The sequence below is a fragment of the Muntiacus reevesi genome, chromosome 1 (assembly GCF_963930625.1).
Source record: "Muntiacus reevesi chromosome 1, mMunRee1.1, whole genome shotgun sequence".
In the NCBI taxonomy this organism is placed as follows: Eukaryota; Metazoa; Chordata; class Mammalia; order Artiodactyla; family Cervidae; genus Muntiacus; species Muntiacus reevesi.
In genome coordinates, this window is record NC_089249.1 from 175,465,178 (window position 1) to 175,490,171 (window position 24,994).

At 46.2% G+C, this 24,994-nt stretch overlaps 1 protein-coding gene across 37 annotated transcripts in view; it reads left to right on the plus strand.

Moving 5' to 3' along the window:
* The window catches only part of LRRFIP1 (LRR binding FLII interacting protein 1), a 160,985-nt gene that overhangs the window by 97,008 nt on the left and 38,983 nt on the right, over positions 1–24,994 (plus strand). For 6 of the 37 annotated variants that reach the window (XR_010660797.1, XM_065917138.1, XM_065917036.1 and 3 more), the window contains exons 4-12: positions 1,947–1,994; positions 3,557–3,601; positions 4,204–4,254; positions 7,339–7,377; positions 11,496–11,555; positions 14,623–14,685; positions 17,472–17,549; positions 18,855–18,899; positions 19,999–20,115. The exons of 5 other annotated variants lie outside the window; for them this stretch is intronic. Coding sequence is in view for 31 of the 32 variants with exons in the window: in XM_065917138.1 (XP_065773210.1) it covers positions 1,947–1,994; positions 3,557–3,601; positions 4,204–4,254; positions 7,339–7,377; positions 11,496–11,555; positions 14,623–14,685; positions 17,472–17,549; positions 18,855–18,899; positions 19,999–20,115 (546 nt within the window). In the remaining variant the exon portion in view is untranslated. The remainder of the gene's footprint in view (positions 1–1,946; positions 1,995–3,556; positions 3,602–4,203; positions 4,255–7,338; positions 7,378–11,495; positions 11,556–14,622; positions 14,686–17,471; positions 17,550–18,854; positions 18,900–19,998; positions 20,116–24,994) is intronic. 26 more of the 37 variants (XM_065917107.1, XM_065917118.1, XM_065917133.1 and 23 more) reach the window with 18 other exon arrangements.

Consider the following 24,994-nt stretch of genomic DNA (forward strand, 5'->3'; position numbering starts at 1 on the left):
TCCGCACACAGCCTGCGTGTGCAGTGTTGTGCACTTTCTAGAGTTTGCTGTCCCGCCCCTGCTACTAACACCAGGATGACTCCCTAACCGTGCTTTTCCAGGGGTGTCCTCTCCCCACGGATGGCTTGGAAACGTAGCTAGAGTTACTGCAGCTATTTATAAGGCCACCTGTGAACTCAATGAAAGGTTTCAAATACTGGTTCTTATTTTTATCCTAAAAAGAGCAACAGGTAGAATGCAGTATTTGATATAGGTGTAGAATTGGCCAAAAAGAAAAAGACAGAAAAACAGATAACACAGACTTCTTTTGGAATTTACTTTTTGTCTGTTTCTATAGGCCACTCCTTTTTAAAAGCCATATTTTCTATCTTTGTAATCAAAGCATGAGATAAAGGAAGGTTGATGGCATGAATCTTTTTATACCTGGAGTTTGACAGTGAAAGTGGGGCTAGCATGAAGTGAACGCAAAATAGCTTTAAGCTGTTGTGTTTAACTTACACTGATGTTCAAACATGACTGTGGGAAGTATTTACTTTTATTTCCTTTCTCAATTTATAGTCTAAGGTAAGGAACTTACAGAAAAGTGTTTGGCTCATGTGCTTTAGCTGCTCAGGTTCTATATTGGTTGAATTTTTAAAGCACTGGTAAGTTCTCTCCTAATTTTCTTCTTCAAATTTTCTACTTACCACCATTTCTAAGAGAAAGGGGCGAGACCATTGAAAAGCCGTATGTTTTAAATCTGGCCGACTTTCAAAATAAACAGAAACTAAACCAAATACAACAACAGCAGCCTGTTTGGGTCATTGTAAAACAATTTCGAGTGTTGTCGTGCGCTTCTCACATGCAGTTTTCTCCCTCTGATTTTAAATTTTTCGTGTGCAAAAGGAAAATCATATCTGTGTTATATGATACGGAGGTTTAGATGGTGGTTTCTTGGTTTTCTTATTGGAAATGGAGGGAAAAGTGAGGAGAAGAGCAAAGCCCCTTTATTTAAGACTCCACCGGGGTTCCCACCTAAATTAGGAATTGCTGTATTTTGGTGACAACAGTAGCCATCATGCGTCTGCTTTTGTAATTCTAACTTGGGCAGTTGCAGTTTAGACAGGCAGGGTGAAAGCCTGGAGATAATGGGTAAAGAAAAAGCCAAACTTTTTTCTTTTTCCCCCTGTACCAAGACCTCTTCTGCAGCAGGCTGCATGGCCATCTTGCCACCAGCGGCATATTATAAAGACGTCCACAGCCCAGAAATTCTCAAGGGCCTAAATTTAGCATAGATATCAGATGGCTGGAGCAAGTGTATCAGAAATCTAGGGGTCAGGACATCGTTTCTGCCCCTTTCCTTTGGTTTTCTCATCCCTGTTGTAGCAACACAGAAATGGCTCTCCGGTTTGACTTCTCTTAAACAGGGGTCGAAAGGAGTCGGACACGACTGAGCCACTGAGCGCATGTGCGCGCACACACACGCATATGCACACACACACACACACACACACACATGTGCGCGCACATGCGTGCACACACGCATACACATGCACATGTGCGCACATGCACACACGCACGCGCACACGTGCGCACACACACGCACACACGGTGTTTTATTGCTGCAGTACATTTTCTCTGAAGGCACAACCAGCTTGACAGTGAGGCTTGACATACTGCCGGGCTGTTTAAATTCCTGGTCTCTGCAGAGGCCTCCCCCTCGCCCCAGCAATGCTTTGTCCTGGCCTGTCTTGCCTGGGTGGGGAGGGTCGTCTTCCTGGGCTCACAGGTGGCGTGGGGGGGTCTGCAGCCTCCCGCAGAGCCCGGCCTGTTCTTCCTCGCTTTGCCTCGGCATGTTCCCTTGACCCTGGGGCTTGGGCAGCAGCTTGGGAAATGCATGTTGGAACAGTGTCTTACGCAGACCGTGTGTCACTTCTTGCCTCATCTTCTTTCCCTTCTGTCTACAGAAATACTATGGGCTGGATACAAAATGGGGCGACATCGAGCAGTGGATGGTAGGCCTCAAATATGATTTTTCAAAGCTTGGAATGGTTTGTGATTTCATTCTCCCACAGTGTAATTGCATAGCTAGATCCCGGCTGCCCCCTAATTTAATACTGAGAGGCTGCCTTCCGGGGATGTTCGCATCTGGTCTGCTTGTTTACAGGCTGCTTAGAAACGGTCCCGGCGAGGCGGCTGGCTCCTGGGGCCTCCAGGCTAGTGTGGGGGGATCTCCAGCCCCGCCACCTCCCCCGTTTCCTCTCAGCAGGATCCCCACTGGGGACACTCAGGCTGGGTCAGGGCCCCCCCAGCGTGAGAACCTTCCCGTGACCATCCCGTCTAGCCAGCTTTAGCCAGAACCCAGAGGACGTGCTGTGTGGCCTCCACTCCCGATTGCAGTCAGCCCCGTCGCTCTCCTTCCGACCTTTATCCTTCACTGCTGGGCCCTGCTCACCTCGTGCACTGTCCCTGAGAAACCACGGTTCATGGGGTTTAAATTCCTGGTCTCTGCAGAGGCCTCCCGCTCAGAAAATGCCTTTACCTTCTCACCCTGTTTCCTGGCACAACTTGTCCTTCCTTCGTCAATTAAGAGCTGGCCCGCCCCTCACGATATGTCCTTACAAGCCTCTCGGGCAGAGATGTTGCTCCACAGTGGGAGCCTGTGGAAGCGGGGTGGGCTCTGAGAGCCGTCCGCTGGCCATCAGTTCACCCCGAGGGCCCCCACCTCTCCTGTCCTTGTCACCATGCTTGCTGGCCTCACAGACATCATCGCATCCTTCCACCATCTGAGAACCAGGCCAGTATGCAGCTGTCCCATTAAATGTCCCTTATACAGAAAATGATCTAAGGAAATAGAAAATTACCTACATCTCAGAGATCTGTGTATAGTATAAAACAGTTGTTGAAATACAAAGAGCACACAATTCCTCTATTTAAACAATTAACTTCAATCTCTGTTATGTGTAAACCATCATTTTAAGCTTATATGGCATAGGTATAAATTTACCAAATCTTAAGACACAGTTAAAAGATGTGTCATGTTTTATATATCACTGAGAAGGAAAATGCTAATTATAGTTGTGAGCAGCTTTGATTATAAGATATACCCCGACTTCAGAGAAGTCCAAATGCAAAATGAAGCATCTTAGGATGCACAAAAGGTAGTAGATAGGGTGGCATCCATGTTGGATCTCTTACAGAAATGGTTTCTTCTCTGATTCCTGAACAGAAGTGAGTAGGTTTTGAATGTCAGAAGTAGGTTGATTTAAATACATCAGATTCGATTAGGAGGAAAAAAAAAAAAAGAAGAAGAGCCTGCTTTTCACCGAACACATGCTTGTTTTTAAAGCCAGAATGAAACATCCCAATGATTTGTGTGCTTAAGTTTCTCCCTCCACCCCCACCCGCTTTAGAAGAAAACATTTTCCCCCAGTGGTTTAACTGAAGCCTTTAAGCAAAGTAAATATTTGTGTGACATTTATATCAGAAACACTGTGCTGAGACACGGTTGGACTGTCTGAAGGCTTCTCCTGTCTGCCTCTAACCTTTCTGTGCTGTCTCCTCATTGCTTTGGTAGGAAGACAGCGAGCGCTACTCTCACAGATCCAGAAGAAACACGTCGGTTAGTACTGTCTTCCTTCGTTCCCTCGGCGTTTCCACTGAAGTCTGCTTGGCCGTCCTAGTGGCTGGAATAACATTCATTATCTCTCTATCCGCCCACCTATCTATAAGTATATATATCTGTCTACAGATCTGTGTCTGTATCTGTATCTAAGAAATTAACACTGATACGATTACCTATACAAAGCCAGTAAACTCAGCTTTTAGCATTTTGACTTGACTTTGGTGAGAGGAGACTGAAAATTTCCTCAGTATTTATGAGTGTTTTAATGAGTATTAATGTGTTCATTACAGTCTTAGTGCTTTCCTTCCCGTTGAATACCCATGAATAATTTGCAGTCATATGCATTAAGCTATATAATTGTAGATAACCAGCGAAGTGAACACCACCACTTTAATGAAGTTAATGTAAAGCCGTGTTATCCAGAAACAGTCCTGTGATACTGTGTACAAACAGAGCCCTTTTGGTGAACGCCCAGGTTCTCAGAGGGTCCTGATCTGCCCCCCAGCCGTGTGTCAGGTCGGCCGCTTTCCTCTGAGAGCTGGGCATGTCATGTTTGTTACCATATCTCCTCATGGTTGTTTTCACTTTTCTTTCACTAGGCGTCTGATGAAGATGAGCGCATGTCAGTGGGTAGCCGCGGAAGTCTGAGGGTCAGTAACCAGGATGGCTGGGTTTGCATGGTACAGTCTGCGTCCGTGGTCCTTGCCCTCCCACCCCTGTGTTCAAAGTCCTCGTTCACTGTCAAGATGCTTATTTAAAACCTATCCAATGGCGGGATGTTTCTTTGTGATGCAGAGAGTTGATTGACGTGCATAAGCATTTTCATTGTGTCTTTCTCCCAAAAGTGGAAGTCATCGTTTTTTCATGCTGGGTCCGCATCGCCAGACTGCCCCATTTAGATTAGGTCGTCTCCTTGCTAGTATGAGAGGAGCAGAAGACACATTCTGTCCTTATGAAAGTGCAGGCTCCCATCCAATTGGAATCTCAGCGAAGTAACTACAAGTTAAAGTAACTGTTATGCAGTGAGGCTTTGCATGGCTCCTTGAAAGCTGCTGTGGGCTGCCTGGTGAAAAGTCGGAGCACATTGAATCTATCCAGCATGGGGCCTTTAGCAGCCTTGCCTTTCATCAACTGTAATGAAATATCCTCATCATGGACAGCCTGATGGTTGATAAACACAAATACACATCCTTCCTTAAACATTCCAAAAATCTTAATTATACTTGAAAACATGGTGTGCTTTGGGAAGTTAAGTAGAGAAAATGTGTTTGGCTCATTGGTCCTTTAACTCAGCGAGTTAAACTCAGCATGTCAGTGTCATTTGCTGTTCAGTCACTCATTCGTGCCCGACTCTTTGCAAACCCACGGTCTGCAGCACACCAGGCTTCCCTGTCCTTCACCAGCTCCCGGAGTTTTCTCCGACATGGAGTCATTGTCATTTGCCACTGGGTTAGAGCTGCATCTCCCTGGTAATAATTCAGTCTCAACACAGCCTCTCATTTTACTGAAGGACTGTAAGGAGCAGAAGGCTCGCTTTTAATCACTGTGATGACTAAGTTATGATATCACGCCTAACCTTCTTATATTTGCACTAAATGTGCGTTTAATTCGGCTGTTTGTAACAAAACTACAAAGATGATAACAGTTAGCTTTTCTTATCCCCAAGTTCTACATGACCTAGCCAACCACAGATTAAAAATAGCCAAGGAGAAAACTTTCCAGAAAGTTACAAAAAAGCAAAGCTTGAATTTGCTGCACTGGCAACTATTTACATAGCATTTGACATTGCAATTACAACTATTCACATAGCAGAGTCGGAGGTGACTTTGTGACTTTGTGTCTGAACGACAACATAGCATTTACATTGTATTCGGTGTTGTAGGGACTCTAGAGATGACTGAATGAATGCATACAGAAGGGTGTCCATGGGTTATATGCAAAAACTAGGCGATTTTGAATTAGGAACTGGAGCATGTGCAGATTCTGGCGTCTGTGGGGGTCCTGGAACCGACCCCCCAACAGATACTGAAGGACGGCTGTACATTGTTGCTCTGGTATAAGCAGTGGTCATTGTCCTTAAAGTGCCAAAAGCAGATACATGGTGATCTTGCCAGAAAGTTACAGTTTAAAGGTGAAGTCAAAGAGCTTCCTTTCTGTTTGAAACCTTCTCCTTAGCCACCTACTTATAAATTCCTCCTCTGTGCTGTGACATGATTCATGCAAGAGGAAGTACGATTCATGTAACCCAAACAGTATCAGCGCAAAACTCAGTTTATAGAATCTGTAGACAAGGGACAGAAATTACAGCTGTTGAGCAGAACCAGGAGAAGATCAGGTCGTTAAAACTAAGTGAAGAGGATACTTTTTCAGGGAGGAGGGGGGTGATCATGTGAGCGCAGGACTCACATGACCGTTAGCCTCCACACCATGAGGAGGTCCACAAGGGAGCTTTTGATGGAAATAGAGCAAAGCCTGATTATTTGGGGACCCAAATCTATCAAAACTGCATTTTCCATCTGTGATACTCCTTGAACTTGTATTCAAGATTTTTTATGTACTTGCATTTTTCTGGGAAAATAATCAGTTCACTTTAAGATTCTCAGAGGGTTTCCTGACCCCCTTAAAACTGTTGTATTATTAGTTATTGTTTGGCTGTTTACAGCATTTATTTCATTTTTAAGGATTTTAACCAGAAATGAGCTAAGTTTTTATGCTGGACACCTTTCTCTGCCAAGATATCAAGTGTGTTTGTTTTAGGATATAAAATTTTAGAGGACCTCCACAGTTAGGATGCTGAGTAAGAGAGGGGAGAAAGTGGAAAGTTGGTGGTGGGTGGTGTTTTTCGTTAGCTGGGGAGTGTGTTCCATGACGCTTTCCCATGATACTTCCAGGATCTAAAGGAATAGCTTAAAGATTTTAAAGATAAAAACCACAGACCTTGAGAACCTGGATCCTGGGAATAAGAGTCAAACCTTCTAATTTTTATCAATATAGAAAAAGCCCAGAGCAATTGAGGAGGCCACTCAGGGACAAGGTTTTGTGACAGCATCACGTCTCAAGCCCCTCAGGGGCCCAGAAGCTCTGGTCTCTCCAGGTTGGCGGGTGAGCAAGGCTCCCCACTGCCTCCGGAGGGCAATTTGCCTCAGTCCATCTCTGGGTAGGACCAATTTCTGCTGTTTTACATATTTTACTATTTGAAAATCTTTATAGTTTGCAAAGTTCAGAAACCATATCTTTTATCTCCTGTCTTTCTCAAAACACAGGCCATCTTCATTCTATTCCCAGTGATGATAAACCCTTAAAGATGGAAGAAATTTTTTTTCTAGTGTTTGTATGGACAGCCTCAGAAAATCTAGATTTAGATATCATAAATCTAAGTTTTCTTTATTTAAAAATTGATAGTGATGCATCTATGGACCTTCTGTCTAATGTAAATGGAATGCACTAGGTAGGGGAGGAAATAGGATTGTTCAGAATGCTTCAGATTTCACGAATTATAGCAACATCTGCCATGGAAGTTTTATTTAACGTTAATGGCTTTTATGGTAGCTGCCATGCTATCGTAATTGCGTTTGTAACTCAGATGAGCTCCTAGAAGTCATGAAGAAAATTAATTTTAAGATTTTCAAGATTGCTTGCTTTGTTTTATGTTTCTGTTACATTGTACGTACCTTTTTACCTGATTTTGGGCAACTCTCTTCTGTTGTTTTTCTCTTCCATCCTTCCTCCGACAGTCGCAGCCTGACTTGGAATACGGGGGTCCCTACGCCTGGGTGAGATGTGCTCTGATCCTAATAGTGTTGCCTGGCAGACAATAACCTGTGGTGTGTCCGCTAACATTGTGGGTGTTTGTCTAAAAAGCCGAGTTCATCTTTGTGCGAAGAGACACACATGCCCCCCTCCAGCCCTTTCCTGGAGACTGAGGCCAGTGGGCAGACAGCGCCGCAGGTGTGCCCACAGCTGTCCTTCCCGGAGCCTCCCTGCAGCTCTGACCCTCCGCCTGTCCGCAGTCCCGGTGTGGGTACTTGACCGTCTCCCTCACCGGGAAGCCTGTAAACATCACCGTTTGCCAGGCTCTGGGGTAGCAGCCTTGGGCACCAGATGGAAGAGACGGGGTCTCCTTGCAGGAAACTCCAATAAGATCAAGAATTCCCAAGCGTCTACATTTCCTGTAACAGATTAAACTTAAAGTCATTTTATCTAATGAAAAAATCTATTATTTCCTAATCTGTATCCTTTCAAATTAAATGTCCCAGATGGCTCTTTGGCCAGAAAGTGCTCTTTGAGAAAGACCCCAAATTCAGTAACAAAAACGAAGCCTTTAACTTCAGCATTTCCCTTCTGACATCTGTCTAGAAGAGTTTCTGCAGCTTATGCGTTCTTTAAAGTTATAAATTTAAATTACACTCCAAGGTAGAAAAATGTAATCTCACCAGCATTAATCACACTCAGCATTAAAATGACTCAGCACTGAAATTATATCGGATCATACACTTCTCTGCTTGAAGGATTTTTTTCCAGAAAGATTTTGTGCTTCATTCATTCCATTGTGCTGAAAAATTATTCAGCAAACTCCCGTTTTTAAAATACATGTTTACCCTTAAGATGATAATTAACAGGGCACAGCACAGCTCATCTGCACAGACATTTGTCCCCAGAGCCGCCCCATGGGGCTGCTGTTCTCCGCTTCAAAACTCAGTTGAGTGCGTTGAGTGCCCTTCAAAGCTTTTATTTTGCCTTTCTTCTTTTGTTTCCCGTCTCTGGTGCCCTTGAAGGTGCCGTCTTCTGACCTAGTAGAAACAGATGGTCAAGAATCTGCCTGGAATGCAGGCGACCCTGGTTCAATCCTTGGGTTGGGAAGATCCCCTGGAGAAGGGACTGGCTACCCACTCCAATATTCTTTGCCTGGGAAATCCCATGGACACAGGAGCCTGGTGGGCTACAGTCCATGTGATCACAGAGTCAAACATGAATGAGCACATAAACACACACATACGTTAATTTTTTTAAAAAACCTATCTAATAACTGTTGCCTTTTGCATGGTCATGTGTGGAACTGGTTGATGCTTTAATGGCACTGCATGTTATTAGATGACTAATTAGGAGTTACCATTAGATTCATTGGTTTTGATGGGGCATCTCTTTTTGTGTCTTGCTCATCTTTTTCCAGAAAATGCTGGTTGGTAAATGTCTCTTTCCTCTGTTGTCTCTTAAGAGCAGTGCTTCTCAATCTTACTGTATGAAATATTCACCTGGAGAGCTTGTTAAGATGCATATTCCCAGGCCTCTGGGGATTCCGATGTTTTAGGGGTGACCAGGATGCAGGGGGTCTGTGCAGTGAAGAGTGCTGAAAAAAAATTCTATAAAGCAAAGCTAGGTGAACATCAGAGACCTGATGAAGGTGATATGCCTCCTTTGGACTTTCTGTTCTAATGTCGTGATAGTTAATTTTCAACTCTCCTTATTATCCTCTTATGCCACTAAAAATGGTTCCACTGACCTGAATTCAACACAGAAAAACTACCCAAGAGGAGTAAGTTGGTGTGTTCGCTAAGAACGTTAGAGAGATTCTCACTCTAGAGATGCTGTCAGTGAGATCTCTGGGTTGAGGATATGTTGTAGGAATACATTCTCTGTGACAGAACTTCATTACAACAGAGAAGTGTGGATATTCCACAAAGCCTTCAAAAGAAAGGTTTTTCCCACATTTTCATGGAAGGCCTGAATAGACAGGGACAAATGAAGGAGTGCCTTTGCCCTCCCAGGCCCCACCCGCCCTCTGCTTCATGCTGCAGGCTAAATTGGAGAGAGAGAAGAGGAAAGGAAAAATTCATCTAAAGCAGTATGTATGTTGTAAGCAATAATGGACAGCCAGAGGGTTTATGTATGCAATACTTTTTCTTCCTTATTTATTACTAAAGTAAAAGTCACCTAAAATTTATTGATGTTAGCCTTCAATATTATATTAATTTTTTTCCAGAAACTAGTTTCTAAACAGATATCAAAGGAATAAAATTGAGATCTGCAACGTAAAGTCCTTGACATTTAAGATTATTTCAAATAATCTCATCAGTCAAGAGAAAAAAAGGAAGGTAGACTGAATAAAATGTCTGCCAACCTCTAAAGATTTTTTATTATCAGATTTATTTCAGAAATGTTTTAATGTACTCGTAGTTTTAAATTTTACTTTTGAAGGATTTCTGCATACTCCTTTTCATTTGGAAACCTCATATTGACTTGTTTTTGAGTTGTAACACAAGTAAATACATAGTTTTATAGTTAAGGTTTCCTGAACCTGGATTTATAATATCTGGAAATCCATGTATTGATGTTCATCAACAGCACAGCTGCATAGAATGTCTGCCTACCCGCACCCTTCCAACAGGGAGGCATGCCCTGGTCCTCCCATCACAGCTGCATAGAGTGTCTGCCTACCCGCACCCTTCCAACAGGGAGGCATGCCCTGATCCTCCCATCACGGCTGTGTAGAGTGTCTGCCTACCCGCACCCTTCCAACAGGGAGGCATGCCCTGATCCTCCCATCACAGATGCATAGAATGTCTGCCTACCCGCACCTTTCCAAAAGGGAGGCATGCCCTGGTCCTCCCATCACGGCTGCGTAGAGTGTCTGCCTACCCGTGCCCCTCCAACACGGAGGCATGCCCTGGTCCTCCCATCACGGCTGCATAGAGTGTCTGCCTACCCGCGCCCTTCCAACAGGGAGGCATGCCCTGGTCCTCCCATCACAGCTGCATAGAGTGTCTGCCTACCCACGCCCTTCCAACACAGAGGCATGCCCTGGTCCTCCCTGTGTGCTGGGGCTCACCCATCTGATCAGCACGTCCTTCACAGTCAGCCGTGATCTAGGCACTCATTTTAATCAGACTTAATCCTCACAAGGGCCTTGTAGAGTATTTATTACACCACACGTTTTCACAGCCAAAGCGGTGGAAGTTCCAGTGGATGAAGTAACTTGCTTAAGGTCACGTGACAGAGCTGCTTCTTGGAGTCTGGACTCATGTGTGCCCCCCGGCATCACCTTCCGGTTTTCGCCGTTGCACCTCCTTTTTCCGACTCGAGAGCTGGCTGTGCTCCTGACACCTGACGGCTCTCATCTTGAAGCAGCAGGCATCCTTATAGGTGGATGAGAGCAGCTATAGAATCCCGAGCAAACCTTGACTAGGCCTTTGGAGGACAGGGAGACAGACACACTCTTAATCATTCTCTTTTTTTTACTGGAGAACAAATTATGAAATACGTCCTCAGATTTCACTTTGAAAAAGTAGGAAGACTGGATGAATGAAAGCCTAATATAGATTAGTTTTTCCATGATAAACGTAATATAGATTAGTTTTTCCATGATGAACGTTTGCATTTAATTACGAATTAAGTAGACCACTCTCTTTGAGTCTTCTGAGCACAGCTTCATAATGAGCCACAGTTTTAAGGGTGTCATGCCAAAGCAAGAGCTGAAAACTAGTTGACTCAGACAGAGGCGTCAGCCGGCTTGGCTGGCATTCCGGCTTCTCGAAGGCTGGGATCCCCGCAGTACCCCCACAAAACTGGAACGCGAGTGCCTTCCGCCGGTGCGCCTCAGTCCACGAAGACGTGGCACTGCTTCCCATCCCTGAGTGAGTGCCTTGTAGTCTCCACTGACCCTAAGAGGACAGCTCTGACTCCCGAACAGGGCCGGCTTCTCCTGAGCTGCAGAGGAGCCGCTCAGAAGCGTGGAGCCGGTGGGGGCCTGCTGGGACTCGGGCTCTGTGGGTGTGCCCATCTGCTCCACTCCAAAAACTCAGTCTGCACCTGGCTGATTCTTCCTTGCCAGTCTGTCCCTGTCGCTTCCTTTGTGTACTGATGTCAGCTTCTCTCCTTTTCTTCCTTGACACAGACAAATGGGTATGATGGAGACTTATATGGATCCCAGTCCCTGAGTAGAAGATCTGGCAGGGTTCGTATAGTAAACGTGCATGACACAAGACTCAAGCAGGTTGCTGCAAAGCTTTTTTTAAAAAGACTGCTAATAGCTTCTTTGGTTCTTCTCTGTGTTACACTAGTTCCCTTTTTTTGTGTGTGCGCATGACAGAATGAAAGCTAATGTTTTGCAACTGATTACCGGTCTTGGACTGTTTGTCTTCTAACATTCTAAATGTTAGTTTAAGAGATCAATGTTGAAAGGAATCTCTTAGGTACTAAAAGGTCGATTAAATATTAGCTCTCTCTTTATTGCCCTGGGTGTATGTCTATAATGTGCATATGAATATATTCAGCTCTCGAATACACTTAAATTCGACATTTTCACAATTCTCCACATTGATCCTTTGTAACTTCAAAGACACATGTACTAGAGCCTGTGTTTTGCTAAACATTGATGCTTGCAGTGCTCACAGCTCTGGGGTGGGAAGCAGGAGAGAAGCAGAGAAAGGCTGTACGTGGAGAGAGAAGAAAGGAACCAAGAGCAGAGCAGGTAGAAAGAAGTGGGGGAGGTCTTAGGATTTGCCAAGGAGGTCATTGGGGATTTCAGGTGGTTAAACTGGGCACATTTGAATTTAATTTTCCTCACCTGCTGCACATCTCTTTTTTTTTTTTTTTTTTTTGCTGCACATCTCTTATACATTAGATTATCTAAAATCTTCCTGTTTTTCTTGACTTCATTTATTTTCTTGTTCAGCTCAGTCACTCAATCATGTCTGACTCTTTGCGACCTCATGGACTGCAGCATGCCAGGCCTCCCTGTCCATCACCAACTCCCGGAGTTTACTCAAACTCACGTCCACTGAGTCGGTGATGCCATCCAACCATCTCATCCTCTGTCGTCCCCTTCTCCTCCTGCCCTCAATCTTTCCCAGCATCAGGGTGTTTTCAAATGAGTTAGCTCTCCACATCAGGTGACCGAAGTATTGGAGTTTCAGCTTCAACATCAGTCCTTCCAATGAACACTCAGGATTGGTCTCCTTTAGGATGGACTGGTTGGATCTCCTTGTGGTCCAAGGGACTTTTTGGGCTTCCCAGGTGACACTAGTGGTAAAGAACCCACCTGCCAATACAGGAGACCCAAGTTCAATCCCTGGGTCAGGAAGACCCGCTGGAGGAGGGCATGGCAACCCACTTCAGTATTCTCGCCTGGAGAATCCTATGTACAGAGGAGCCTGGTGGGCTATGGTCCATAGGGTCACAAAGAATTGGACACGACTAAAGTGAATTAACAATAAATTTTACTAGTTGTGTAAAATAGTATTTCTTTTCATTTATCTTAGTTATATTTTATTAAGAAATATTATATATACTTTTTAAAATCACATTTTCAGTTTCCAAAGGGTAACTCAGCACTCTCTTAGCTTTCTGAAACTAGCTGATCAGGTTTTACTGCCTCGTCCCTATTAAGGATTGCATACACTTCTGTCTCATCTAAGTTTTTCTCATTCCAAGCTAAAGCATCCTCCCACTTTGAAGGCTCTGTCTTCCTGTTTATGTTGCTTTTTGCACTGACAGCCTTGGACTGTCTCCAGCTCTGTTTTCCTTTTAGGTGATACAGCACTCAAGGGACAGAAGCAGGTTGCAGCCATTCTGTTTTCGTGGGATGTTGACAGTTTTGCTTCCTGTGCTCAGCGTCCCTGCAGGCTGTCTAGGGCGGACATCACAGGACAGGAACTCTGATGGCCCTACTGCTTGTTGGGGTTAAACTGACTAGTTAGCAACTTACCACCCTAGAGGCGTTATTCCACTATGTTGATCACAAAGCTTCACAGTTTAGAGTTGGAAGTTAACTTTAGAAGTTTCTTAGTCCAACTTCTACCCAGCATCACAGTCTTCTCTAGAGCGTCCCAAACGTGTAGTTGGCAGCATGTTTGTGACGCACAGGTGGCATCAAGCTCTATATTATATATTATATCCACACATTTTAATCTTTGATTTTTATATTGAAACAATAAAGGTGCGCCTTCTGCTTTCATGATTAAGTAATGCCTCTAGAAATTAAATAGAAAATAACTTGACCATCAAACTGTTCACTGCAGAGCAAAATTGGATATAAAATCGATTTAATAAATAATCAGGAAATAGGATGACCCAAGTACCAAATAGCCTACCTCTAAAGCAGCATCTTGGGCCCCCCAGGTGGCACTAGTGGGAAAGAACCCACCTGCCACGCAGGAGATGTAAGAGACCCGCGTCCGATCCCTGGGTCGGGAAGGTCCGCTGGAGGGAAGCACGGCAGCCCACTCCAGCATTCTTGCCTGGAGAATCCCATGGACAGAGGAGCCTGGCGGGCTGCAGTCTGTGGGGGCCAAGAGTCCGACATGACTGGCGTAGTCAAGCTTGCGTGCGTGCATTGTAACCTTCACACACACCACCTCCCCAGCCACAGTCTTGGTGGGATCTTCTCTTTATAAAGTGTGTGTTGAGACCCCACAGGGGGACGGCAGGGCCCAGCCTTCTGTGGCTGGTTCTCAGCTGCAAGAGGGTGCCGCTTCCCCAGGCTCCACTCGCCTCCCTGGAGCTTCAGAGCTGAGCTGTACCCTCAGATGTGCTGAGCTGAGCAGAGAGTGCAAACTGCAGTAAGTGGAGTGTCAGTTACCGATGAAGAAGTGCATTGGGTTGGCCAAAAAGGTAGTAGCATCTGACAGAAAAACCCAAATGAACTTTTGACCAACCCAATAGTATGGGAAGTCTACACTAAGAGGTTATAGATGGTCCACCATGAGATTTAGTTAGTAGTTACAAATAATAATAAACGCGTACATTTAAATATAAATAGTGACCCCATAATGGTAATAGTTAAATCATCACACGACATCACTGAGACATAAACACTGGAATGTAGAACAAAGCTTAGGCCCCTAATGGTTAAGGGTTTCTGCTGTCGAGGAGCACGTCCGTTCTCTAGCTGCCTGCCAGTCCTGGAGTACTAACACCAGTCTAGCTGTGTGATCGCATAGTCGCCTTTTAACCGGGACCGGTGGTGTTTTGCGGGGAGTGAGAAAGTGCTCATCACTTACACTGTCTTCTTTGCTGCTCAGAATTCCAGCTACAGCGGTGATAGCCGATTCTCCACTTTGTCGTCATCCAGAGAGGACACCTTGGTTGGTTTCCCCCTAAATCTTTCCCATCCTCACTTCAGAAGTTGCAGGTTTTGTAGCATGTGCTCTTGTGTGTGTAAACTCAGCTCTCTTTCCCTTGTAATGTCTGTTCTATTAAGCTTCATTTGCATAACTGTTAAGGTCCATTTAGGAGCAGTAACTAACATGATATCTTTAATTCAGATTTAATTCAGATTTATCTAACCGTGCTTTTGATTTCAGATTTGAATGTTGGAATACACATTGTGGTGTCAGGCGAGGTACAGTGAAAGGAAATAGGTGGATATTTAGTAGTTAGAATTAATCAAAGGGGAAAAAAAGAAGAAAGCCTTGAAATTCTTTCCTTGAGAGTTCTTGAAAGCAGACTGAGCCTGCAGGGCAAATGTACACATGGGGTAGTTTTACAGGAACAGACTAGACTTGAAATGAAAATCCAGTCCAAATGTCTGCACAGGAGCATTCCTTCCCATACTTTAAGACACAATCAACCTTGATAGGCACATATTTCTCAATTATTGAAGAGCCCTAATGAGTAAGGCTCGTTTAGCCTAGGTAAGGCTTGTATCCACTCAGCAAACATTAGGGGACTAGTTTAAGTGGGACAATCACAGAGACAGGCAGGCGCGTTAGGTCTTCTGGAAACATTTACTTCTAGAACAGGACAGATCCCTGTATGGGATACACTGGAGCAGAAACTAATTTTGCCAGGAAACTAATTTTGCCAGGAAGTCGTAACACAAGGATGTCAACTGACTCTTAAAGAATACATGGGGAGGGGAAAAATAAATAGAAACTAACCTGGCAGAGCCACAGTATTCTAACCGTGGTCCTCACCCCTGTCCTCAGCCCCTTCCCACTTTCTGCTCCTGCTGTGAGGGAGGCAGGGGTTCCAGCTCCTCCATCACCCCGTCAGCTTGCCCACTTCCAGTCCCCCACGGCTGCCCCCCAGCCCCCTGTAATGATGAATATCCATCCCCTCCTTCCCCGAGGAGGAGAATTCCGACTGAGTACAGGATCAACTGTCAATACCCAAGGACTGGTGGGGTTTGACACCATGAATTTTGTGTGTATTGGGGGCATTTTCTTAATTCAGTGGGAGATTTTGCTGCGGAAAAGAGCACTTTGTCATTCGGAAAACTTAACTTCCTCCACGTTTTCCAAGCTTAAATACTTTCTCTAACATAGAAGACAATGAAAGAAATCTAATACTCGGATGTGATTTAGTCACCAAAGTTCAGCATATATCTGACTCCTTTAAATTCAGTTGAAATAACCCACATCCAAAGTATTAAGGTCGAAAGTACAGCTGTCCAAAAATAAATAAAAGGTTTACTCATATAAGGGGCTTCCCTGGTGGCTAAAATGGTAAAGAATCTGCCTGCAGTGAGGGAGACCCGGGTTCAAACCCTGGGTCAGGAAGATCTTCTAGAGGAGGAAATGGCAACCCACTCCGTATACTTGCCTAGAGAATTTCATGGACAAAGGAGCCTGGTGGGCTAAAGTCCATAGGATGACAAAGAGCCAGACACGCCTGACCAACACACTTACTCATATAAAAAGTAGAGCTGGCCCGTTCGAAACCCAAAACATCAGAACTTCCCAAAGGCCCTGTGTCCCCACCGTGAAGCTGCCTGAGACCACATTTTACTCACCACCCTCGGAGGCTTCCTGGTAATTCCTGGGCTCTGCAGCCGCCATAGCTATTCCTGCAAACACACTGGCTGGTTTGATTTGATTTTACTCTAATGATGGGCAGGAATCATGCCGTGTGCTACTGTCTTCAGTACTGTGATACTGTCTTCCCTTCTGAAGACCCTGTCTCGTCTTAGACTTGCCAGAAGCCAGCCCTGGACGTGACCTTGCAGTGTCAGGTGTAGGCCTTGGGCTCTTTCTGTGACCCTGAGGGGTTGACAGGGTGGTTTCTATGCAGGGCATTCTCTCAACTCTGAAACAGTTTTCGGATTCACGTTAAATGTTAGAAACTTTCTACCTGCCCACCTCAAAATTCCACTCACCTGTCCTTCAGGTCATTCTAGGGTAGTTTCTTCAAGGCACATGGACGACAGGCTCCAGTTATGGGATCCCCAAGGCCCAGTGGAATATCTTAGGGACGTCAGGCTGTTTCAACAGCATCACTTCATCCCCTTCAAGCACTGCCCAGGGTTTGTACCATCAGGAGATACTGCTGAGGTGGGGATCAGAAACAGCTGGCACCCTCGTCAAGGATCCTTCCATCTGGATAGAACACTTTGGATAGAAACTATTCATCTATCTAGTAATATGCCCCAGAAATGTTGTATAGACTGCTGGCCTCAGAGTTGTACCACTGAGTCAGTCATATCTTCTGTGAGCCCTGAGCACATGTGGCAAGTACATACCTAACCAAGGACTCCCAAGCTGCAGATCGTCTCCAACTGGCTGCATAGAAGGGAGATTACCATCTCTGTCAACTCCTGATTTTGAGATTTTCCCACCAAATGTTAAATGTTAGAATTTGCATTAAAAAGACCTTCAGAGCCCCTAGGGCCTTGCTGTCAGTTCAAAGTGATGAGCTCTGCCTCTGCCTGTGCGTAGACATAGACTCCAAGCCCTGATTTGGTCCCGGGTCACAGTTTTGTCACTTCACTGAATTGTCTCGGTGTCCTTCTCGCCTCTCTCTTGCCCCCCAAGTGCATGTCCCTTCCCGATGTTGTTGTGGAAGCCGATTTGATGTGCCTTGATGATGCCTTTGAGATTAAATGAAGCTGTAAGCTTTCTCCCCACCTCCAGCCCGTTTTCTCTGATTCCAGGGACTTTCCTGCTCAGACCTCAGGCTTCGCAGTCGTGGCCTGGTTCCCAAACCCCTGTCTGCCCAGAATGGAAACCGGGTCTGTTCTGCTTTTTACCTCACTCTTCTCCTTCTCCCTCTGTTGTGACTTTAATTCTGAGTGAATGGACACGGACGCTTCAACCTCTTGCATGTGACGTCCAAGGAGCCAAGCTTAGTAGTGTGTTTCCACTGGCCTAACTGCTGAAGACTTTTCTCAAACCATTTAAAGCATTATCAAAAATAATTTAAGACCTTACATTTCTTTTTTTTAAAGAAGCTTAGGGAAAAGGAGGATCTACTGAATGTATATTTTCAAGAGCTCTAGTCCAAAAAATTGGTCTCTTGGGTCTCTCCTCCTTTTCCAGCAATTGTGCCCCATTTGGGGTTTCCTTTGTTTTTTAAAAAAACATTTTGCTCTTGTAAATGTGTGCAGGAAGCAATTTGGAAGGTTTCTGTGCATAACCGGACTCCTCCGTCCCGGACGTATTTCTCTGGCTGGCTCCCCGCCCTGTTTCCTGTTTGTACAAGGCCTGCGAGGTGCTTGGCGTTTTCAGCCCCAGGTACCGGAGGCCGGTGGTCCGGGAGGAAGTCGGAGTCAGGGCCCCAGGAACGGATCACGTCACGGAGGTTGAGCTGCCCTGTCCTCGCATCCCCATGTCCCCTGAGTGATTCCTCCCCAGTCCTGCACCTCCCCTGACCCACTGGTGGCCCCGAGCCTCGGGCTCTCCTGGGCAGAGTCTGCCTGCGAACGGTCAGCATGCTCTTCTGGGCCGAGGCCCAGGCCACACCAGCATGCCGCCTGTGTGTCCCAGCGAGCCCGTGGGCCTGGCTGCGGGTGTGGGCTCCCCTGTGACGAGGACGTGCCCCCCCCAACCCCTGGGCAGCTGAGAGCCTCACAGCTCCTCCTCTGTCTTGGAGACGGTCACACGGATCCTCCGACACAAAGAAGCAGGTTCTTCCCGCCGCACCGCTCCTCCTCCGGGGCGTCTGTGCATCAAAGGCTCCCACGCGTTCTTCACCTGGAACTTTTGCCTCGCGGGGTTGGGGCTCTTGTGGGTGCTGTTGACCTTGTCACCATCTGTCTCCTTCCCTGACCCTTTCTTCCAGGAATGCCTGAAAAGAAATGAAGAGAAAATAGCCGTAGTTCCCAAGGTTCTGGGGAAGCTTACTATTTTTAAAGCCAGAAATCCCCTCCTATTTATTTTCCGTGTAAATGTGGATTTCCCTCTGCCAGATTTACTGAAAGCAGGGTACAGCTGCTTGGCTGTGATGATCACTGGAAACATCGTGACCACCTTGTCACTGTTGACTGCTGCTGCTTTTTCACGGGTTTAAAAACCTGCCGTTTGCTTTCATCCTGCAGCCCTCCTACCTGTACAGCGCTGCCCGGCCGGCGGGGAGTAACCGGGTGCGTGTTCCCCCCACCCCGTCCCTTCTGCCGCCCCCTTGGCCTCTCCGCAAAGCCCCCACCCCGTCCCTCCTAACCCGCCCCGCAAGCCCGCCCCAACTCCGCGCCCTCACCGCGCATGCGCGCCCCTCCCCCACCGAGCACCTGCTCCGAGTGCCTCGGACTGACCTCTTTGCCTCCCTTCTGAGCGTGAATCACCCCTTTACTCGGAGCTTAAACGCGTGCAGCCCTCGCTGCCCAGATCTGGGGTTTACATCTCTGACAGATGGCATAGCTGGGGAAGACACGTGTCTGCGTAAGATGGTTAGGCAGGGAAGAATTAACTGGCAACATTTAATCTGTGGGCCAAACCAAAGCTCTTTATTGCTTTGCTATCCTTAACAGATATGAATCCATTATTCTACATTACTTTGGGGAATTTGCAGTTTTAAATACAAGGTATTAATACCCTGCAGGGAATTTAAGTATTTAAAGTAGCTGTATTCTTCTTGTTAATAACTTTCTGAATTACCATCCAATTGCACATTTATGAATTAGATGTTCTGACTGGCCCAGCAAACCCACTGTGTCCTCCAGGGAAAATGGGGGAAATTAAGTTCCATTTATCGTATTGTAAACTCCTGTTTGCCCTCAGTGATTAATTACATAGGATTTTCAAGTTGATGAAATGTTCTGTTCTTTAGTTAGCACTTCTCAAAGAATGATAAAATATTGAGTTCTAATCACCATGCTGTTTTTATTCCAAAGTCACTTCATATTGGAGTAACTTCCTAAGAGTCAAGTATGAGGATGCCATGATAAAATTCAGAATATTTGAACTATATGCTCATTTTAAGTCTGTATTAACAACTTTTTACTTAACAAGGAATATTTTTCAGAATCCAATTTAAAGGATCTATTGGAAATTCTATTGCATGCCCGTTGACAGCAACTAAAACTCCTCTCTCCCAGATTTTTGCACGACCCTGTTTTTTGCTGCACCGTCTTTGCCTGTGGAGGTGGTTTTGAGCCTTTGATGCATGTCTGCCATCATGATGTTTTGAGGCCTTGTTCCCAGCACATGTCACTCTTCTCTAGCTTACGTTTCAGTGTTTCCCAGGCGCCGATGGAGAGGAAGGCACCCTGTCCTGAGAGTGTGTTTCTCCCACAGGCGTCTGTGTCCGACGAGAGCAGTCTCGGTGGGGCTCGGCGGGGCAGTGCGTGCAGTTCTCAGGCTGTAAGGCACTTTCTGTGTTTCCTGAGCTTTCTGCTGCATGACCCAGGGGTGACTCACTCTGCACAGCTCCATCCCTGGGAGATAACTAACCAGAATTATAGGGAGGAAGCACTATCTCGTCCCAGTTTTCCATGCTAGTAAGGGTCATGGATAACATGAGTCACATAGCCTTTAGTGGTCAGTTTTCTGTCCTCAGTCAGTCAGTTCAGTTGCTCAGTCACGTCCGACTCTTCGTGACCCCACCCCATGGACTGCAGCATGCCAGGCTTCCCTGTCCATCACCAAGTCCCGGAGTCCTCACTCATCAATGTATGTTGACGTCAAGAGGAGATAGACTGACCTTCAGTGAGTTGCATCCATTCTTTCCCTGTAGCAAAGCTGGAGTGATCTTACAATAATAAAAGACGACAAGAGGGAATTCAACAGGCCACAGAATATTCTCACCTCTTGATAGTTGAGGAACATGAACACATAAGGACTCAGTTTTTTACACATATGGAATCTCCTTATTTTATTGTCCTTTCACCTCTTCGAAGGATTTGAAGTGATGGGCTTTCTCGATAAAGGTGTAGTGATTGTATAAGAAATACTTGTTGCATGGAAAAGATGAGTGAATGAGTGAAGGCTAAAGGTAGACAAAATGGAAAAGTGAGATCAGCCCATGGAAGTGAGGAAGCTGGTGGCCTGTCCTGAGGACCAGCCGAAACAGCCTGAGCCCCAGCTCAGCCCTCCCCAGGGCAGAAGCTTCTGCCTCCCGGGGCTCCTCCTCAAATCCTGGAAAGATGCATTCAGGCCTCACATGGGATAGGATGGTGTAGGAAATACTTGCTTTGGGAAATAATTGCCTACTTAATTAAGGGCTTCCCTGGTGGCTCAGATGGTAAAGAATCTGCCTGCAAAGTAGGAGACTCGGGTTCGATCCCTGGATTGGAACGATCCCCAGGAGAAGGAAATAGCAACCCACTCCAGTTTTCTTGCCTGGAGAATTCCATGGACAGAGGAGCCTGACAGGGTACAGTCCATGGGATCACAAAGAGTTTGACACAGCTGAGCAACTAACACTTTTACTAGCTAATTGATGGGCTAAACCATCCAACTTTATGATTTATTATATTTCTCCAGTCATCATGAATATTTAGGAATTCCTGTAAAGAAAGTCAGCATAACTTACAGTTTTCTTCAGAATGTAATTTTTATAGATAGTAAATCTAATAGAGATAGCATGGGTTTTTAAATTTTTTTTATCGGGGTATAGAAATCCCATGGACAGAGGAGCCTGGTGGGCTATAGTCCGTGGGGGGTCACAAAAGAGTCGGACATGACTTAGCAACTAAACACCAGCCACATAGTTGATTTACAATGTTGTGATAGTTTCGGGGGTATAGCAAAAGGAATCTAATACACACACACACACACACACACACACACACACACACGTACACTCTTCTTTAGATTCTTTTCCCATATAGGTTGTTACAGAGTGTTCAGTAGAGTCCCCTGCTGCGCAGTAAGTCCTTATCAGCCATCTGTTTTATATGTAGAACTGTGTATCTGTTAGTCCCATGTAGAATGAGTTTTTGCTGACATCTAACTAAACACTTGCATTGAACACCTTTATACTATATAAAATTTTGATGCAGTGGAATCTTCTTCCCAGTTCTTAAATATTTTCGTAGGCCCTTAAAAAGCTCACAGACCATACATGCTGGATAAAATAGCTCTGGCCTATCTGACAGATACAATGCAAAGTAAATGCTTTTCTTTCATCAGTAAGAGCATCCTAACTCTTTAAGAGAAGGAAATTTCTGAAACACCGAAGCAGAACTCCTACTGTCTGGTGGGATGTTCGTCTCATAGATTCTCTTTGATGTTACTTCTGTAGCTGGACTTTCCCTGTAGCTGATTCCTGGCCTTCAGAGTGCAGCGATCAGTATTGCGGATTGCTCTTGTGTGTGGCAGTACTTTCATGCTTTCAGCCTCCTGGAGGAACCACCGGGGGGGATGGCTTTAGGGACTTAAGGAGGTGAAAGATCTTTTTGTCGTTGCAGCAGAAAGCCTCAAACAGGGCTCCTGTGGCTGGTGTCACTCCAGACAGGAGAAATAAAAGAGAATAGAAGGGCGTCTTTCTGCACCTAACACTGCATTCCTCTGCAGAAGGGGCACAGCACGTGTTTGCTAGATTAAATGGGACACATTGAACCCTGGGACACAATCCTGCAGAAGCGAGCTCTGTGCCGGTCGCGGGCTGGGCGGGAGGGAAGTCTCACTGACCGCTCGTTCTCCCCCAGCTCCGCTCACACCCTCACAATAGCCCTCCAGGGGGGGAATGCAGCTTTCCCGGTTCTCCCTCCAGATAGGAGCTGTGGCCGCTGATAAATACGCTACAGAGATGTCAGGACACTGTGCCTCTGGGGCCTCTTCTATCCTGGCTGGTGGTGCTCTGACCTCAGAGTCCAGGCTGGCCCCAAGCCCACATAAGCCAGCCCTGAGCCCCCTTTGAAAGACGAGTCCCCATCTTCTCCCAGAAAGTTCGCCTCAGACACAGGGTGTGTTTACAGCCAAACGACTTACCACGTGCATAAGTCACTTCAGTCATGTCCGACTCTTTGCAACCCTGTGCACCATAGTCTGCCCAGCTCCTCTGTCCATGGGATTCTCCAGGCAAGAATTCTGGAATGGGTTGCCATCCCCTGCCTCCTCCAGGGGATCTTCCCGAACCAGGATCGAACTCACATCTCTTATGTTTCCTGCATTGGCCGGAGGGTTCTTTACCACTGGCGCCAACTGGGAAACCCCACTTATTCATAAATGACTTATCATGGTTGCAGTTAAGTGATTCTTTTTTTAATGACTAGTTCTTAAAAGTAGATCAGTTTTTTTTTTTAACTTATTTAATTGGAGGCTAATTACTTCATAATATTGTAGTGGCTTTTGCCATACATTGACATGAATCAGCCATGGGTGTACATCTGTTCCCCATGCTGAACCACCCCCCACCTCTCTCCCCATCCCATCCCTTGAAACCTTTCTATTTTGTACCTTCCTTACCATTGGTAAGCTGTTTGTAGGTTGTAGGGGGGACTCCTGGCCCTGTGTGACATGACCTTCTAAGTTGTTCTGACCCTCGGTCATCACCCCCAATGCCACCCGGTCTGGGAGCCGTGCACATTGTTTTATCTGGAAGAGGCAGGAGGGGGAAAGCCCAGCTTGCATTCTCTTGCATAATCCTCCCCACCCGTGTGGTCAGTAGCCCTGCTTGATGCCACCGGAGACAGGCTACGTCACTTTCCCAGGGCCTCCCGGCTGATTGGAAATGGACCCTGAACTCAGACCTTTCTACTTACGTCAGCACACAGTCAGCCACGCTGACTCCAAAGCCCAGGCGGCCCCAAAGGTGCCGCATGGACCACGTGACGCAGACCTTACACTTGACTTTTCTGCACCGAGTCAGTTCGGGTGATTTGAGAGCAGGTTTTGACTCAGGAGTTGGGGAAACTTGGGTCAGAAAGAAGCCTTATTAATGATAATCCGTCACATCTCTGCACCATAAACCAGGATGTGAACGGTATAGAATATAATAGGATTTGTCTGCATGAGGAAGTTTTCCTCACTTTTACATGAGGAAAACCCCAAAGGCAAAATACTGCTTTACGGCGCTGACGTCAAGTGTTTTTCTTTATTTTGAACAGGAAAGCTGAAAGGTGAGGCTAGTGATGCTGGTGAATTTCTTGTATGTGCCGTATGTGGCAGTGATTCTTACACGTGTTGTACGTGCAGCCGTGTCTGTGCATCTAAGAAAGCATCTTTTACCTATGTGTAAATATACATGAAGTGTTTATGCAGCAGAGGGGTGAGTCCAGGCAGAACCAGCCTGGGGAACTCACCCGTCTTGATCAAGGCTATTTACAGTCTAAAGTTGAAGGGGTTCGTTCAGCAAATATTTCTCAAGTGCCTCCTGTGTGCCAGGCCACCTCTGGTGGCCAGGGATTCAACAGGGAACAAAATACACACAGACTCTGCCCTCAAGAATTCCACGCTGATGGAAAACAGGCAGATGGAGCAATAGTATTTACGATAAGGATCAGGAGAACCTCCGAAGCTATGACTCCTTGTAGCCTGCAGTTGGGATAATGCCTGTGGGTCTCAGGGTGGGGGTGGGGTGGGTGGCAAGGAGGGGACAGTCAGCGGAGGCCTCTTGGACCTGCTGTTCAGTCTGCTGACGCCCGCGGTCCTAAATGGTGTTCAAATCCTGCCTCCCCCACCCCAACCCCCTACCCTGCCTTGTTTAAGAGGCAGGTAAGATCTTGTAGGGCTGGAACAAATGTGAATACAGATCAAAGTTAAGAGGGCAGAGCCTCCAGATAAACGAGTTGCTGGTGTTTTCCTGTACTAGAAGAGAAAGTTTAGGGAAGATGGATACGCGTTAATCCATACAAGCTTCCCTGATGTCTCAGTGGTCAAGAATTCGCCTGCAGTGCAGGAGACTCGAGTTCGACCTCTGGGCCAGGAAGATCCGCTGGAGAAGGAAATAGCAACCCGCTCCAGTCTTCTTGCCTGGAAAATCCCATGGACAGAGGAGCTTGGGGGGCTACAGTCCACGAGGTCACAAAGAATCGGACACGACTGAGCGACTAAACAGCAGCAACAGATACACACACACAGGCAACCAGAGAGAAGGTCCTGTAGCACTTGAACAAGCAGTGGCTGATTTTGTATTGGCCCTGGATCTTATTTTGTATCCACTTGCAGAGATAGTAGAGAAGCAGACTTCTCAGTTGCCCCAAAGCCAGGCCTGTGCCCCTCCCCCCCTTTTCTGGTCCCATGCCGGGAGGGAGCTCACTGTCCTGGTCCCCCACCAGCCTCTTCCACGTCGCCCAAG